At 41.4% G+C, this 17,981-nt stretch overlaps 1 protein-coding gene across 3 annotated transcripts in view; it reads right to left on the reverse strand.

Annotated features, from left to right (window-relative positions):
* Positions 1–17,981, reverse strand: part of setd2 (SET domain containing 2, histone lysine methyltransferase) — a 124,338-nt gene that overhangs the window by 26,761 nt on the left and 79,596 nt on the right. For all 3 annotated transcript variants that reach the window (XM_060823727.1, XM_060823725.1, XM_060823726.1), the window contains exons 10-14: positions 16,669–16,804; positions 12,475–12,609; positions 11,198–11,326; positions 8,086–8,706; positions 2,513–2,567 (exon numbers count right to left, since the gene is read on the reverse strand). In XM_060823727.1, the coding sequence (XP_060679710.1) occupies positions 2,513–2,567; positions 8,086–8,706; positions 11,198–11,326; positions 12,475–12,609; positions 16,669–16,804 (1,076 nt within the window). The remainder of the gene's footprint in view (positions 1–2,512; positions 2,568–8,085; positions 8,707–11,197; positions 11,327–12,474; positions 12,610–16,668; positions 16,805–17,981) is intronic.

The following is a 17,981-nucleotide window of genomic DNA, read 5'->3' on the forward strand; positions in this document are numbered from 1 at the left end:
TCAAATCTGATCCTGAACATCCATCATTTATTTCAGTTTAATATTAAGCAGTTTGGCCACTGATACCACAATCCTTATATGACTAACATCTCTGGTTGAACCAAACTTTGCATCTTATTTGACTCTAAATTATGTCTAACTTCACATTCTTCCATCAGAAAGACTGCCTAGCTTTGCCACCTGCCAATGTTCTGCTAAAAGTCTCTAACGAGAAGTTGTCACCTCCAATGTTCAATGCTCTTATGTCTCTTTTTTGACCAAGTCCCACTTTTACATCATCCTCTTCTCATTCAAATAGGAGGTGGTGATGGCCAGTGGTGTTATTGCTAGACCCAGGTAATGTTTGGAGGAGCCAAGGTCAAATCCTGCCATGGCAAATGGTGGAATTTGAATTCAATAAAAGAAATCTGGATTTAAGAGTCTATTGATCTCCATGAAATCATGTTGACTGTTGGAAAAACCCATCTGTTTACTAATGTACTTCAAGGAAGGAAACTGCCATTCTTATCTGGTCTGACCCATATATGTCCAGATCCACAGCAATGTGGTTGACACTTAACAATTAGGTATGGGTATTAAATACTGGCTCTAGCAACAACACCCATATCTGTGAATGAATTAAACAAAATATATTAGCTCCCAGTTTCTCAATGCCTAAAATTTGAATTCACAACTTGTGGTTAAATCCCTCCATGTTGTCATCTTTCCCTTTCTCGGTGAACTTGTCCAGCTGTAAAATATCATATCTCAACACTTCCTCGGATTCTTTCCTGTGGTGCATTTTTCCCATCCTTCACTACCATCAGCTTCAGATGTAGGTTCTGGAGATCTTTTACTTGACACTCTTAGGTTTTCAGTTCAGTCAATCTGCCTGAGTTTTTCTCTTCAGTTGGATATCAGGGCTAATTAATTGTAATTTGCTCTTGTGGTGGCAATAGACAGAGGGAAAAGGGGTAGTCATACTGACAGCACTTCCGATCACCATCTCACACAAACATCTGGGTAACACACAATGGCTCATGTTGAGTAGTGAATGTATCAGGTTGATGTGGAATAACAACCTGCATCCTCCACATCCAAAACCTATAGATTTATGAATGGTCAGCAAACACAAGTGGCGACCTAGGCTGCTTTGCACAACCGACTCCCTATACTGACAGATCAATATTGTTTAAAATTATTTATTGCATGCTTGGGTTTTTGACTTAGTGATTGTAGGTTTTGACTGAGTCTGAAGTTAATCATTAATTTATCAGTATTTCTGTAATCACGGTGATTTCTTTCAAAAACAATTTTGACGCCTGGCTTTACACTGTATGGGTTTTGTGCACCACCAACGGACTTTGTTTATTTTTGACTGTATTGTGATCCAGTAACATAAATAATGGAATCTGGAGGTGTGCTAGAAATGGCTAGAACATTTATTTTTAAGCTGAGGAGAAATATCCATAGCTTGGAGAAGTAGGCGTGGTTTTGTTTTTTATTTTGAGTCCTGTGAAGTCCTTGTTGATCTGTTCTCCTGAGAAGGATACATAGTGAAGTAGTTTACTTTAGAATGAGGAGTTAGTGTTATTTGTATGGCCAGAAGTGTTAGGATAAAACTCTGAAGAGGTCATTAAAGCTGAGTATACTTAAACAGATGTATGATAGCTTCTTCCAGGAGCTATCTGCAGGTCTGGTCTAAAAGCTGAAGTCAGCATGAGATACTGAGGGTGGAAGTGGAACAGTGGTAATTTTGATAGATTAGTAATCCAGAATCCAGGCCAATTTTCTGGGACTACGGATTTGAATCCAACCACTGCAGATAGTGAAATCGGAATTCAACAAAAATCACAATCAAAAAGCTAGCCGAATGGCAACCATGTAACGACTGCAAATTGTCATTTGGTTCACTGATGTCCTTTAAGAAAGGAAATCTGCTGTTCTTACCCAGTCTGGTCAACATGTGACTGAAATGATCTAGCGAGTCAGTCAATTCAAGAGAAACTAAGGATGTGTAACACACGGGGACCCAGCTAGTGATGCCCGCACCGGCGGTAAGGGAAAAAAGTTCACTTTACTATGTTATAAAGAATAGTAGACAGCCTGAGAATTGGAATTGTTCTTAAAAACCAGCAAAAGGTGACAAGATAATTGACAAAAAGGGAAGATTAGGATTAAAGTAAACCAGTCTGGAATATAAAAGCAGATTTTACAAAAGGACCACAGAGAAAAGGTGGGGAAGTGGGATTACACAGACTACTCTTGCCTAAAGCTGGCATGACACAGCACATCAAAAGGTCACCAAGAATCATGAGACCCAAAAATGGTTACATTATGGTAGAGGAATGGTGCAATTAATTGTTGGTGCTTTCGACACAGTGACCAATAAAATATCTGGGGAGTAAGGAAATGGCTGGGTCACTGAACAAATATTTCATATCCATCTCCACAGTCAAACAGACAAAATCACATATCAACGAGTCAGAGTAGTAAAGGAGCTAATAGAACAAGAGGTCTTTGTCATACTTACCAGTACTTTCCCGTTCTGCTTGGCTTCGATCTTTCTTGGGGATTCTGTATACCTCCTAAGTAACAAAGTTAGCAAAGTTAGAAATGGGCATTTATATCAAACAATCATATCTTAAAGTTATCCTTGCAAAAGTGACTGCTGTGTTGGGAAACATAGCAGTATTTTCCATAGAGTAAGGTCTCACAGCAAGGCACTAGGGCTAAGAATTACCAACTAATTTTGGATGAATTGTCGATGTTATCTGGTGTGCCAGAATTATTCTTTCTACAATTCTTCAATTAGTGCCATGGGATCTTTAATATCCACCTGGACAGTTGGACAAGACTTTAATTCATTGCTTTCTTATTAGAAGAACGGCACCTAGATAAAAGAGGAAATATGTCTCTTGAGCCAGCTTTACCACTTCATAACATTATGATGGATCTAACCGTGTCCGAAACACCCTTTTCCCAGGAATCCCCTATAACCAATGAAGATCAAAATTCTGTCGAAGTTAACCTTGAATATATTCAGTGATCCAGCCTCCAGTTTTCTGGGGTTCACAATTGTCAAGATTAACAACCCCGTGAAAGAAGAAATTCCTCATCTTCATTTAAAAGTGACAATATCATTTTGAAACTGTGCCCTTAGTTCTATTCCATCATTAGGGTGTTCGGATTTCCTTCCACTGTCCAAATGTGGTTAGGTGGATCACGCATGCTAAACTGCCCATTGTATTCAGGGATTATGCAGACTAGGTGGATTAGCCATAGGAAATACAGGATGAGGGTAGTCGGGTGGGTTTGGTTGGGATGCTTTTCGGAGAGTCAGTGTAGACTTGATGGGTTGAACGGCCTGTTTCCATATTGTAGGAATTCTGATTAGAAGAAACCTCCTTTCAGCATTGGCCCCATCAAAAACCCTCAGATCATTTTGCATTTTAATCAGATCATTTCTTAGACTCTGAATTGCAATGCTGTAAAACTAAATATTTATTCAGAAGACAACCCATTCCTTTGGGAATTAGCCTAGTGAATCTTTGGATTTTTCCCTAATGCTAGTATACCTATTTTGAAATGGTAGGGGGGGGGTCAGATCCTCATGCGGTACTTCAGGTGTGAGCTCACCAGCAGCCTGCACAATTGTAGTCAGGTAAGGTATCTCGACTGTTACGTTTCACCTTCCTGTGGCAATGCAGCACTCCATCAATACTGGGGAATGTTAATCCACGCTGAGTGTTGCAACATAACACTGCTCACCGCTACGCAAAACACAGCAATGGGTCTCAACCTCACCAACTACTGATTAAGATTCATGGAGAAGGTCTGGCTGGCTCAGAACAACTTTATTGAGCAGAAATGAAGTTGACAATGGAGTCCAAGCTTCTCATTCATAATTTAGAACATTAGTTATATGTCTCATCCATGACCTCACCTCCAACTCCTGCCAAAAACCTACTAACACATGAGCCCTTTAACATATAACCCCAATCGGCCTAGGAAGGTGCAGCAATAGATTCTTGAACTATAGGGCCAGGGAATGAGAAATCATAACAGTCCAGCCCTGGCCTGTCATTTTCTTGCATAAATACACTGGACAACACGAGATAGATATTCCCTCTTGTTTTCGCTTGCTGCACATGGCTGACTTATTGCAGTGCACACCTCCTCTAGGACTACCACGTGGTCCAGCATTCTAAATGCTTATGCATCGTCTGTTGGTTATTTGATTCTGCCACTGTCTCAGTTTGTCTGCTGCTGAACTCTTCATCCACTTCGTTACATTCAGACTCAACCTGATTTTAAAAGTCTCCTGCTTATTTTCATACCTCCCTGAAACCTCCCTAGTTTTATATTTCATTTCCTTTGAAATAAAGGTTAACACCCTATTTGCCTTCCTTGTTACTTGTTGAACTTGGATGTTATCTTTTTAATGATTCATGCACAAGAACTCTCAAATCCCTTTGTGCTGACACTTTCTGCAGTCCTTTCCAACTTAGATAATTTTTAAACTCTTCCATTCCACCTGTCAAAGTGCATGACTTCACATTTTCCCACGTTATATTCTATCTGCCTAATTTTGCCCACTTACTTAACCTTCTCATCCTCCACCAATTATGATCTAGGCAACAGCATATTTCCTCATCAAAGTAATTGATCGTAGAATCCATACAATGCAGATAGAGGCCATTTGGCCCAACTGCACCAACCCTGCGAACAGCATTTCACCAAAACTAACATCTCCTCCAATTCTGGAACCCTGTACTTACTATGGCTAATCCATCTAGCCTGAACATCTGTGGGAGGAAAGTGGAGCACCTAGGAGACCCACGCAAACATGGACAGAATGTGCAAACTCCACATAGACAGTTGACTGAGGCTAGAATCAAACCTGGTCCCTGGTCCTGTGAAGCAAATCACTGTACCACCCATGATGTATATTGTAAATAATATTTGTTCCAGCACTGATCCTTGTGATACTCCACAAGTTACTGGTTAAAATGCCCCTACACCTTGGGCTCTTATCTCATTCAGTAGCCTGTGCGCGATAACCTGTCAAATGCATTTTTTGAAATCCAAATATATTACATCCATTGGTTTCCCTTTATCTATCTTTTTAGCTGAAAACGTGTAGCTGGAAAAGCGCAGTAGGTCAGGCAGCATCCAAGGAACAGGAGATTTGACGTTTCAGGCATAAGCCCTTCTTCAGGAATGAGGAAAGTGTGTCCAGCAGGCTAAGATATCTTTTATCTTAGCCTGCTGGACACACTTTCCTCATTCCTGAAGGGCTTATGCCCGAAACGTCGAATCTCCTGTTCCTTGGATGCTGCCTGACCTGCTGCACTTTTCCAGCAACACATTTTCAGCTCTGATCTCCAGCATCTGCAGACCTCACTTTCTCCTATCTTTTTTTTAACCTCCTTGAAGAACAGTAACAAGTTTGCGGTATGATTTCCCTTTCATGAAGCCATGTTGACTCTCCTTGGTCATATTATGTATTTTAAATAGCTCTGCTACTGTTTGCAACAGACTCTCTCATTTACCCCATGACAGATGTGAAACTAGAGTTACCTTTCATTTATTCTCCCTCCCTTTTTGAATAAGTGCATTGACAATGGTGGTTTTCCAATTCTGAGACTTTTTTCTGAATCTAAGGAATGTTGAAAGATTACTCCCAATACATTCTGTATTGCTGCAGCTACTTATTTTAAAATGTGAGGATGCAACACATCAGGTGCAGAAAACCGATTGGCTTTCACCCCTATGTTTTCCCTAGTGACAGGTATTGTGTTTTTTTTCCCCCTTTTTTTGCACCTTGATTAATTAGTATATTTGGAATGCTACTAAATTCTTCTACTGAATAGACTGTGGCAAAGTATTTATTTAACTCCTCTGCCATTTCCTGGTTAACCATGATTACTTTCCCAGGTTCATTCTCGAATAGGCATATGTGCAGTTTGCCCCTCTCCTCCCTTTTTATATATTGAAGCTCTTATTGTCCATTTACATATTGCTTGTTACTTTGCTCTCAGTTTATTTTCTCCCTGTTTAATATTTTGCTGGTCGGCTTTCCCAATCCTATGAATCAGCACTAATCTTTGCGATGTTGTATGTTTTTGCTTTCAGTTTGATACTATCCTAAACTTCCTTGTTTAACTATGGCTAGAGCACCCCTTTCCTAGAGTCCTTCTTCCTCACTGAGGCATATCTTGTTGAGGGTCATGAACTATTTTCTTAAACATCTGCCACAGTTCCTCAACTATCTTTTCTGCTAAATTTCTTTCCTAGTCCACTCAGTGGTCACCCCCATGACCTTGAGTTAAGTTTAGCAATTATTTCTGACCCCAGTTTCTCAAATTGAATGCTGAATTCTGTCATGTCACGGTCACTGAACCCTAGGGAGCTTTTACACTGAATAATTTCTCATTACACATTAATAGATCCAACACAGCCTTATTCCTCATTGGATCCTAACATTATTGCAGGAAACTGTCCCAAAACCCCCCTATGAACGGTTTCTCATGGCAACCTTTGCCAAACTGATTTTTCAAATCCACATTAAAATTAAAGTTAGCTATGTTTTCTTAAAAAAAAATGAACTCGTGATTTATTCTTTATCCTACAGAACAGCTACTGTTAGGGTGCCTACACACTCCTCCCATCAATGTCTTCTTTCCCTTGTTATTTCGTTGTTTAGCCATATGGATTCTACATCTGATCCAGATAATTTCTTTCTATTGTAATTAATCCATCTTGTACTAACAAAGCTACCCACCACTCTTCCTGTCTTACCTTTTGAAAAATCACATTCTCCTGAATATAGTTCCCAACTTTGATTGCCTTGTAATCATATCCCCATAACTGCTACCACGTCATGTTCATTAGCTGTTAGATCATTTATTTTATTCTGAATTCTACATGTATTTAAATAAAATCATTAATTTTATCTTTTTATCATTATTACCCACTTTGACCTTTACTACTGCCCTATTTAATGCTCTTGTGAAATATGTTGGGACATTTCATTGTTTTAAGGATGCTATATAAAGTAGTAGTTGTTGCTTGACACATTGCTCATTGCTGCATGGCTTTGCTGTTTAGACAGAACAGTACATTAGATCATGATGGGGAGAAAGCAGCTGACTGCTTTCTGTGCTTTCAGTTGTCCAATCTCAGAAGTTGATTCTAGAATTTCAGTTACCATGCTCATCTGAGGAGAGTTAACTCAGCCGAGATAAGGTTCTAACCTGGCATGTTTGAACTGTTACAATCTGAGGCATAGCCTTCATCCACTGAGCCAGTGGGGGGACCGTAACCATAAATCTTCCAGTGTGACCGCATTTCCTTTCCAACACTTCACTTTCTGTTGTTGGCACTCGTTAGTGACACTCTTGCAGGTTGAGTCCCATAGCTAAATAAAAACTATCAGTATTTTCTTCATGGAGATGTGCGTGCAAACAGGCCAAGACATGCTGCAATTGCAAAGCCAGGCCAGTAAGTGGTGCATTCCCTTACCCATTTGAGCAATACTATGGAAAAAGAACTTGTGAATCTCCCAACAATTTTTTTAATATCACTAAAAGACAACTCTGCGGGGACAGGAAAACAACACTTTTACATAGATGGCACTGACCAAAAGGAAGTCTGGAACTGCTAGATAAGAAAAGACAATGGGCAAACATATATTCCCAATTTATAGGATTGGATCCACCTTTTATTTCCCTATTTGGCCATATTCATTCCTGCCATTTCTGATGTTGAATCTATCCAACTTGCCTTCCCCCATTCCAGTGGCTGCATATATAACAAAGGTGAAGTTAATGACTGTTCACTGTAATCCTATCACAGACTCAGACACGCAGGGAAATCCCAGTGGTGCTCAATGTGGAAATCGAAGCCAAACTGTCCAGATATCATGAATCAAATTGCTCATAGATCAATCTCAATGATATTTTCTGAAAACAATTGTCCTAATTTGCATTTGATCGTATCAATATAGTGCAGACTATTTCCACCTAAAGGAGCCTGTTGACCACTCCCTCCCTGAAATTCGGTGCGCACAGCATTTCAACTCCTTCAGCTGCTAGTACCTACCTTCAGGTCCTTCCAGACATCAAGCAGCTTCATTGCCAGCTCACTCACATCTTCCATTTTACCAGGTTGCTCTTGGCTTCGCTCGCTCTCTGCATCAGAAATGCCTTCTTCTTCGTCCTGCGATGGCGTCTCCACCAAGATCCCCTCTTCCAGCTTTGCCCCATTGGTTGTTTTGGAAGCAGGATCTGTCTCTTGGCCCTCCCCATCATCAGCCGGCACCTGGCCTGGCGGCTCCTCCTCGTCCAGCGGGAGGCATGGCGACGGTTCGATAGTAGCAACAACCTCATCCTTCACTTCTTTGACCTCAACCTCTCCGTCAGAGGCTTTACTCGTGTCGGAAAGGCCACTGTCCATACTGTTCTCACTCATGATCTTCAGCCTCTTCATCACCAGTTTTTTGGAGGGGTCAGTATCAGCTTCAGTGCTCTGCTTCAACGCTGGATCCTGTGTGTTCAGCGGTGTTTGTGCACGGGAGGTATTTTCACTCGAGTAACCATCTGCCTCGCTGATCTGGGGAGCTGAGGCCTTCGTCTGAGCCCAACGCTGAATAATAGGCAGGAGTTTGCTTTCCTCCAACATGTTCTTGGTGGAGATTGGTAGCAGTTCCAGCGTCTTCATGATCTGTGAAGACAAGTGAACAATTCTACAGTCAATGCTATTCTCATATTCCAACTTCAATGGTTGGACTCATGACAGAAAAGAGGTAGAATTCCTTAGCAATATTAGTCTTCCTTCAAAAGGTCATGCTTTATGTCACAATTTCATCCACTCACCTTGTCCATCCCTTCGCATTTCAACATGACAATAAGCTGAAGGACCACACTCTAAGTTGCAATTTTTTAATGTTAAATTCTCAATGTTTTGTGCTCTGATCTTGATTCCTTGTTACAGCAGCACCACAGTGTGGAGGTTCTGTAGTATAGGCCAATCTTTCACACTGCAGAACTGGGACTCTCAAACAGAGCAGTTGATTTGGTCACTCCCTCTCCCACCACTGGGTATCAAATAACAATGTCAAATCCTTTAAGGAGTTATAGAGGAATTTTGCCAGGATAATACTAGAGATGAGAAACTTCAGTTTTGTGGAGAGTGGAGAAATTTAGATTTTGTCTATATAGCAGAATTTGTTAAGGGGAGTTAATGGAAATATTCACTTGTTTGAATGCAGAATAAATAGCACGGTGGTCTGACTGGGCCAAATAGGATGTTTCTGTGCTGTATTTTCTATACGATTCTGCTAAATGTTACGATGAGTTTTCATTAAACAAATCGGAGGTTTTTTTTTGCTCTGATGAGCGAGTTAGTAACGTAGAACATTGACTTATTGTCAAAAGAGCTGGAGCTGACACAGAAAGATGGTGAAATCTGATTCCATAGGAACTTCCAAAAAGGATATCGGCAATGTACATGAAAATGGATTGCTGGGTGCTGTGGGATGTGACATCCACCTCATTCAATGATTGGCCAAATGACCTCCTTCGGCATTGCAATATTCAAGGACATGAATGAAGATAAGAGTGTCAAATGGGTAAGTACTTTCTTTACAATAAAAGCAGAGTATGCTCAGCACCAGCTTTTCAGCATCCTCTACTTTACCAGAATCGTTGGGTCTTTCAAGGCCCAGTGCTATACACAGTTAAGGCAGATACAGCATGGAAGGGGTAAAGTCAAAGCTGCCTCTACACTTACCAGGAGAGGGACAGCACTGGTGAGATATAAACCATTCCTATTTAATGGGATAGTGTTGAACAAATTTTACTTTGCACTCACAGCTAACATGCAGTGCACTGAGCCTTCATCTGAATTGTAGCATTCCCACTTGAGAAGGTACAGATTCAATCCCCTACTCTACAGAAAACTCAAGAGACACCATCAGGTCAGGATATGGATAACAATTTCTAAGAAATGATACAAATCAACATTGGGACTAAACAAGGCTTTCAGCATGAATTTGTTAAAGAAGGTAGAGTCTGATTGACTTGACTGCATTTTTTTAAGGAAGTAAGGAGTGTCAATTAGTGTGGCACAATTAACGTACTCTACATGGATTTTGTACAACTTTTGAAAAAAAAACTTAGTATGCAGACTGATTAATAAATTGAAAGCTCTCGAGATCCAAGCTGGAAGGAAGCTGGAAGGCTCTTGCCAAGGGGTTCCATTGTGTACAGCACTGAGCCTGCTGTTACTGGTGGCATGCGTCAAAGATTGAGACCTAAATGTTGGAGGCAGAATAAAGAAATTTGCAGATCACATGACAATTGGGCATATGGCTGAAAGTGAGGAAGGAATTTGTTGAATGTAGGAAAAAAATATCTACCAATCTAACCAACCCATTGATAAGTGGGAAATCAAATTCAACCCAGAAAAGACTGAGATAATGCATTTGAGGAGAGCAAACAAGGGAAAGGAATACATAATAAAATGGTAGGAATCTGTTAAGTGTAGAAGGAACCTTAGTGTTCATTTCCACAATTAACTGATAAGGCACTACAGGGCTAGAGATCAAGGGCTATAAGGCTGTAGGTGTTTTGCAGTCAGCACTGATACAACAGACAGAATGGTCCCAGTTATCCAAATGTACATTTCCATGAGACAGCAGCTTTGTCCCTGAATTCTGAGAAGACAATCCTGGGTCTGGCGATTAGTGGCCTCTCCTCGTTGCGAGGACTATGGAAGCCCATAAACTCCATTACTACCCCAATGCCCACAGTGGTAAAGGGCGAAGCACTTTATTGCCTGATGTGGCAAAGTTTCTGCAAAATTAGAACTTTTCACACTGCATCATGTTACAAGTTTTTCAACCTTCAAACAGATCCATTCTCAAGGAACAGTTTGAAGATAGGAAAACAACTACGTATGTGTGCTCAATGCTGACAGAAAGTGCAGTTTTGCAGCGCTACCATTGTTTACTTAGACAAACACAAAATCTGTACAAAAATATGACCTTAAATCCTGCGCTGTACCAACCAACTTCACTTTGTGCCATCTTTCAGCACTTGTTAATATTTGAGCTCTCTCTGCTGGAGAAGGGCGAGTATTGCAGCTTCCCATGCATGCAGCCAGATACAACACTCAAGTGCAACATGCCCCACGAATCTTTAGCTCAACATACTTCAGTTTGAAACTTAATACTGTTGCTGGAGTTGCCCCGGCTATCACCGAGCTCAGTCATCCAGATCCATAGCAGCGATAATCCATGGTATTCCAGAAAGGACTTCAAGCAACTCTGCGAATGTGTGTTCTGCAAAATGAACATGCACATTAATATTTTGTTTAAAAAACATCTTAGGCTGTCAATCTTCTCTTCATGGCATTAACCTCTTTCCATGCAAGGATATGGACATCAATAGCAAAGCCTTCATTTGCTGCCCATGTTTAATTTTCTTCCCATAGCGAGAATGCACTGCCTTCCGCCTCTACCATCCTTTCAGGCAGCGAGTTCCAGTACTCACCACTCTCCAGATGAAAAATACTTTCCTTCAATCCCCTCAAAACCTCCTGCTCCTTATCTTAAATCTATTCCCCCAGTTATTGATTCCTTTGCTGAAGGTGAGAGATTTATTCCTATTCACTCTACTCATGCCGTTCATAATTTTTAACCCCTCATTTAGGTTTCCCCTCTCAACCTTTTCTACTCTAAGGAAAACAATCCTAACTTATTCAGTCTCTATTCATAGCTGAATCGCTCCAAACCAGGCAACATTGCAGTGTCCATCCTTTACACACGCTCTAGCGCAATCAAACCCTTTCTCTTGTATCACGACTAGACTGCATACAATACTCCAGCTGAGACCTAACTAAGGTGTTGTACAGCTCCACTATAACCTCTCCACTCTCTGTAGTCCATGCGGTGAAGCTTGACTCACAATGTTAGGTAGTTCTATATATTCCAGAACTGTTAATCATGGTTGGTTAGAAATGAGTGACATACTGGGCAAACACAAAGGGTAGCTAAGAGCTGACCATGAGTATGGGGAGTGAGGTCATATAAAGGATGGACCAGGTAAGGGTGGCAGGTGAACCAGGGGTGGGCTTCTAATGACAATCCAAAAAGTATATGGTCACTTTTATTATATAACAACCACTTCAATGAAGACTAAAAACAATTAGGATTCAATTCTCAACTGCCTGGGATTTTACCTGTCACCGAATTACCAATCCAATAACATCACTGCTGCACTACTGTTCCCTTGACTCTATTTGACTTTGGAGAGGTAATACCAACAAGGTAATACCAACTATGAATGACTTACCAACAAGTGAAAGCATTACAAAGACACATGACCATGACATGCATTCAGATAGCAATCCCCTCTGGATTAACTTTGGGCATGAGGTTTTACTTGGGTTATAATGACTCACCGCTATTTCAGGTCCTTCTTCCATTACCTGTATTATCTTCAGGCAGGTCAATTTCTGCTCCATTGTCTCAATGCGGACCATCAGCCGGGTTAAACTGAGCACATGGTTCGAGTCACACAATCCATCACCATTCTCTAGGAATGCCTCTAGTTCTTCATCCACCTGACAATTGAGAGGAAAGAGATGCTAGACCACATGGCTTGGCTATTAGAAAACTTGAAAATGGGAGGAGTAGGTCATTCAGTCCTTCGAATTTGCTCTGCCATTCAATGTGATCACACCGGATTATCCTACTCTGTTGCTTCTTCCTGTTTTTTCCCCATAACCCTTGATATAAGGTCATAGTCATAGAGATGTACAGCATGGAAACAGACCCTTTGGTCCAACCCGTCCATGCTGACCAGATATCACAACCCAATCTAGTCCCACCTGTCAGCACCCGGCCCATATCCCTCCAAACCCTTCCTATTCATATACCCATCCAAATGCCGCTTAAAATGTTGCAATTGTACCAGCCTCCACCAATTCCTCTGGCGGATCATTCCATACACGCACACCCAATGCGTGAAAGAGGTGTCCCTTAGGTCTCTTTTATTTCTTTCCCCTCTCATCCTATACCTATGCCCTCTAGTTCTGGACTCCCCAACCCCAGGGAAAAGACTTTGCCTATTTACCCAACCATGCCCCTCAATTTTGTAAACCTCTATAAGATCACCCCTCAGCCTCCAATGTTCCAGGGAAAATAGCCCCAGCCTATTCAGCCTCTCCCTCTAGCTCAAATCCTCCAACCCTGGCAGCATCCTTGTAAATTTTTTCTGAACCCTTTTAAGTCTCATAACATCTTTTCGATAGGAAGGAGACCAGAATTGCACGCAATATTCCAACAGTGGCCTAACCAATGTTCTGAATAGCCGTAATATGACCTCTCAACTCCTATACTCAATACTCTGACCAATAAAGGAAAGCATACCAAACGCCTTCTTCACTATCCGATAGACCTGCGACTCCACTTTCAAGGAGCTATGAACCTGCACTCCAAGGTCTCTTTGTTCAGCAACACTCCCGAGGACCTTACCATTAAGTGTATAAGTCCTGATAAGATCTGCTTTCCCAAAATGAAGCACCTTGCATTTATTGGAATTAAATTCCATCGGCCACTTCTTAGCCCATTGGCCCATCTGGTAAGATCCTGTTGTAATCTGAGGCAACCGTCTTCGCTGTCCACTACACCTCCAATTTTGGTGTCATGGGAGACTGGTTAGCAAGATTAGGTCTCATGCAATACAGGGAGAACTAGCCATTTGGATACAGAACTGGCTCAAAGGTAGAAGACAGAGGGTGGTGGTGGAGGGTTGTTTTTCAGACTGGAGGCCTGTGACCAGTGGAGTGCCACAAGGATAGGTACTGGGCCCTCTACATTTTGTCATTTACATGTGAGTCATTTGGATGTGAGTATAAGAGGTACAGTTAGTAAGTTTGCAGATGACACCAAAATTGGAGGTGTAGTGCACAGCGAAGAGGGTTACCTCAGATTATAACAGGATTTGGACCAGATTGGCCAATGGGCTAAGAAGTGGCAGATGGAGTTTAATTCAGATAAATGTGAGGTGCTGCATTTTGGGAAAACAAATCTAAGCAGGACTTATACCCTTAATGGTAAGGTCCTAGGGAGTGTTGCTGAACAAAGAGACCTTGGAGTGCAGGTTCATAGCTCCATGAAAGTGGAATTGCAGGTAGATAGGAAATTGAAGGCAGCGTTTAGTGTGCTTTCCTTTATTTGTCAGAGTATTGAGTACAGGAGTTGGGAGGTCATGTTGCGGCTGTACAGGACATTGGTTAGGCAACTGTTGGAATATTACATGCAATTCTGGTCTCCTTCCTATCGGAAAGATGTTGTGAAACTTGAAAGGGTTCAGAAAAGATTTACAAGGATGTTGCCAGGGTTTGAGGATCTGAGCTATAGGGAGAGGCTGAACAGGCTGGGGATGTTTTCCCTGGAGCGTCGGAGGCTGAGGGGTGACCTTATAGAAGTTTACAAAATTATGAGGGGCATGGATAGGATAAATAGAGAAAGTCTTTTCCCTGGGGTTGAGAGTCCAGAACTAGAGGGCATAGGTTTAGGGTGAGAGGGGAAAGATATAAAAGAGACCCAAGGGGCAACTTTTTCAGGCAGAGGGTGGTACATGTATGGAATGAGCTGCCAGACGATGTGGTGGAGGCTGATAGAACTGCAACATTTAAGAGGCATTGGATGGGTATATGAATAGGAAGGGTTTGGAGGGATGTGGGCCGGGTGCTGGCAGGTGGGACTAGATTGGGTTGGGATATCTGGTCAGCATGGACGAGTTGGACCGAAAAGTCTGTTTCCATGCTGTACATCTCTATGACTCTATCTGCAAACTTACTAACTGTACCTCTTATGCTCGCATCCAAATCATTTATGTAAGTGACAAAAAGCAGAGGACCGAGCACCAATCCTTGTGGCACTCCACTGGTCACAGGCCTCCAGTCTGAAAAAACATCCCTCCACTACCACCCTCTGTCTTCTACCTTTGAGCCAGTTTTGTATCCAAATGGCTAGTTCTCCCTGTATTTCATGAGATCTAACTTTGCTAACCAGTCTCCTATGGGGAACCTTGTCGAACGCCTTACTGAAGTCCATATAGATCACATCTATTGCTCTGCCCTCATCAATCCTCTTTGTTACTTCTTCAAAAAACTCAATCAAGTTTGTGAAACATGATTTCCCACGCACAAAGTCATGTTGACTATCCCTAATCAGTCCTTGCCTTTCCAAACACATGTACATCCTATCCCTCAGGATTCCTTCGAATAATCTTGCCCCCTATCGAAATCAGGCTCACCGGTCTATAGTTCCCTGGCTTGTCCCTACCGCCCTTCTTAAACAGTGGCACCACATTTGCCAACCGCCAGTCTTCCAACACCTCACCTGTGACTATCGATAATACAAATATCTCAACAAGAGCCCCAGCAATCACTTCCCTAGCTTCCCACAGAGTTAACGAGTGCACTTGATCAGGTCCTGGGGGTTTACCATTTCAAGACATCCAACACTTCCTCCTCTGTAATCTGGACATTTTGCAAGATGTTACCATCTATTTCCCTACATTCTACATCTTCCATATCCTTTTCCACAGTAAATACTGATGCAAAATACCCATTTAGTATCTCCCCCATTTTCTGCGGCTCCACACAAAGGCTGCCTTGCTGATCTTTGAGGGGCCCTATTCTTTCCCTGGTTACCCTTTTATCCTTAATATATTTGTAAAAACCCATTGGATTCTCCTTAAATCTATTTGCCAAAGCTATCTCATGTCCCCTTTTTGCCCTCCTGATTTCCCTCTTAAGTATACTCCTACTTCCTTTATACTCTAAGGATTCATTCGATCTATCCTGTCTATACCGTACGTATGCTTTCTTCTTTTTCTTAACCAAACCCTCAATTTCTATATTTATTCATAAAGAACTATATTTATTATCTTGTTGAAAACATTTAATGTTTTTGCTTCAACCGCTTTTTGTGCGGAGAATTTCACAGGTTCACCACTTTCTAGGTAAAGAGTTTACTGCTCACTTCAGATCTAAATGTCGACCTCTTATCCAGAGATTGTGACCCTCTGCTTCTGGACTCCCAGGTCATTGGGAACATCCTTCTGCTGTTTACCCTGTCTAGGCTTCCTAGAATTCTATAGATTTCTATGAGATTCCCCTTCATCTTCACCCAAAGCTTTGTGTCATCTATAAACATGAGATATTGCATTTACTTCCCTCATCTAAATCATTTATATTTATTTTGAATAGCTGGGGTCCAATACTGATCTATGTGGTAACCCACTAGCCACAGCCTACCACTCTGGAAAAAGGCCCGTTTATTCATACTTTTTGTTTCCTGTCTGCCAACCAGTTCTCTATCCACTTCAGTACACCCCCAAGCCCATGTGCTTTAAATTTACATGCTAATCTCTTTTGTAGGATACAATCAGAAGTCTTTTGAAAGTTCAAGTAAGCCATATCCATCAATTCCCTGCATCAACTTGATTAGTTACAGTTTTGAAAAATTCTAGTATATTAACAAGTATGATGTCCCTTTTGTAACTTTCATCTTACTGCACCGATGATAGAGGGTAAGTGGGGAGAGAAAAGGAATCTGCATTTAATGTAGTATTAGTCAAACATCACGCTATTTAAAGTGATACTCACAGAGTCTTTTTTTCGGGATCGATCCTTGTCCTTTAATTTAACCTTCCCTCCAGCAGCCCGAATGCTGACACGGTTTTCACCACCCAGGTACCCACGACAATTTGCAGATCCACAGAAACATTTCTGAGCCTCTTTTCTAGGAGTCAGAGAAACAAAAATATGAATTAGTAACAAGTCTAAGGTCAAACCCCAGCTAGGGACCAAGATATAATGCAGCTAATTAATCTGTGACACCCTCAGGGATACAACAAACATCAAGGATTAAAACTTTTTAATTTATATAACACCTTAATATAATCAAACACTTCAAGACATACCATGGAATTTTACAAAACAAAAGGATATCTGTGGTATTAAGAAATAATTAAAAATCGAGATGCATGAGACACTAGTATTAGAGTATAGATAGCTCAGATGGTTGTGTGACTGGACCAGATTGCAAAGATAACAAGGGGCTGGGACAAGGAGGGTTTGAAATCAAAGATGAGAATTTACAAATGGAGGGATTGCTTACTGTGAGCCAATGGACGTGAATGAACGCAAAGATGACAGGGGAAGTGAACTTGGAGGAGTTAGGACATGGGAACACATTTTGGGAATGACACCATATTTATGAAGCATTGAACATGGAATTCTCGAGGAGTGGAATGGGTTAGTCAAAAACAGAGGTAACACAACCATGGCTGAAGGTTTCAGCAGTAAGTGAACTGAAGCAGGAATCTGTTTGGCAATGGAATGAAGGTGGAAGCAAGCAGTCGCAAGAGAAACGGGGCAGTTCTCTGATTGGAAGGCCATCCAGGGGCCAATTATGACACCAATGTTGGGAACATTCTGATTCATCATCAGCCAGGTAAGTGCAGAGTCCTGTGTAGGAAACCAAAGATAATGGTTTCTTCTTTTCAATACAGGGGTTTGTCGAATTATGAATGTTCAAATTATAAGCGCCTGTATTTATGAACCCAATCCCAGACAGGAATGTAGATATTTCCTGTACTTTTGTGTTCTTTTTTACATTTCTTTTGCACATGTTTTGCCTCGTGTACAAATGACTTGCAAATGGACACAAGAATGAAACCTGTTCCAAGACTGGGGCTGCCTACACTTAATTAGGGGTCATTTCTCCTTATTCAGTGCTAAGCACTCACCATACAGTCCGATAATTTAGTCATGGGAGGGGAGGTAGAGCTAGGAGTCGTTCAGGTACACATGGAAACTGACTTGTTGAGATGAGGAAAAAAGGAATAACTGATCCTTGGGGAAACCCAAGACAATAGTGTGGGCACCAGAAGAGAAGTTCTCAGAATGATTCACTA

This window comes from Hemiscyllium ocellatum, chromosome 4, assembly GCF_020745735.1.
Source record: "Hemiscyllium ocellatum isolate sHemOce1 chromosome 4, sHemOce1.pat.X.cur, whole genome shotgun sequence".
In the NCBI taxonomy this organism is placed as follows: domain Eukaryota; kingdom Metazoa; phylum Chordata; class Chondrichthyes; order Orectolobiformes; family Hemiscylliidae; genus Hemiscyllium; species Hemiscyllium ocellatum.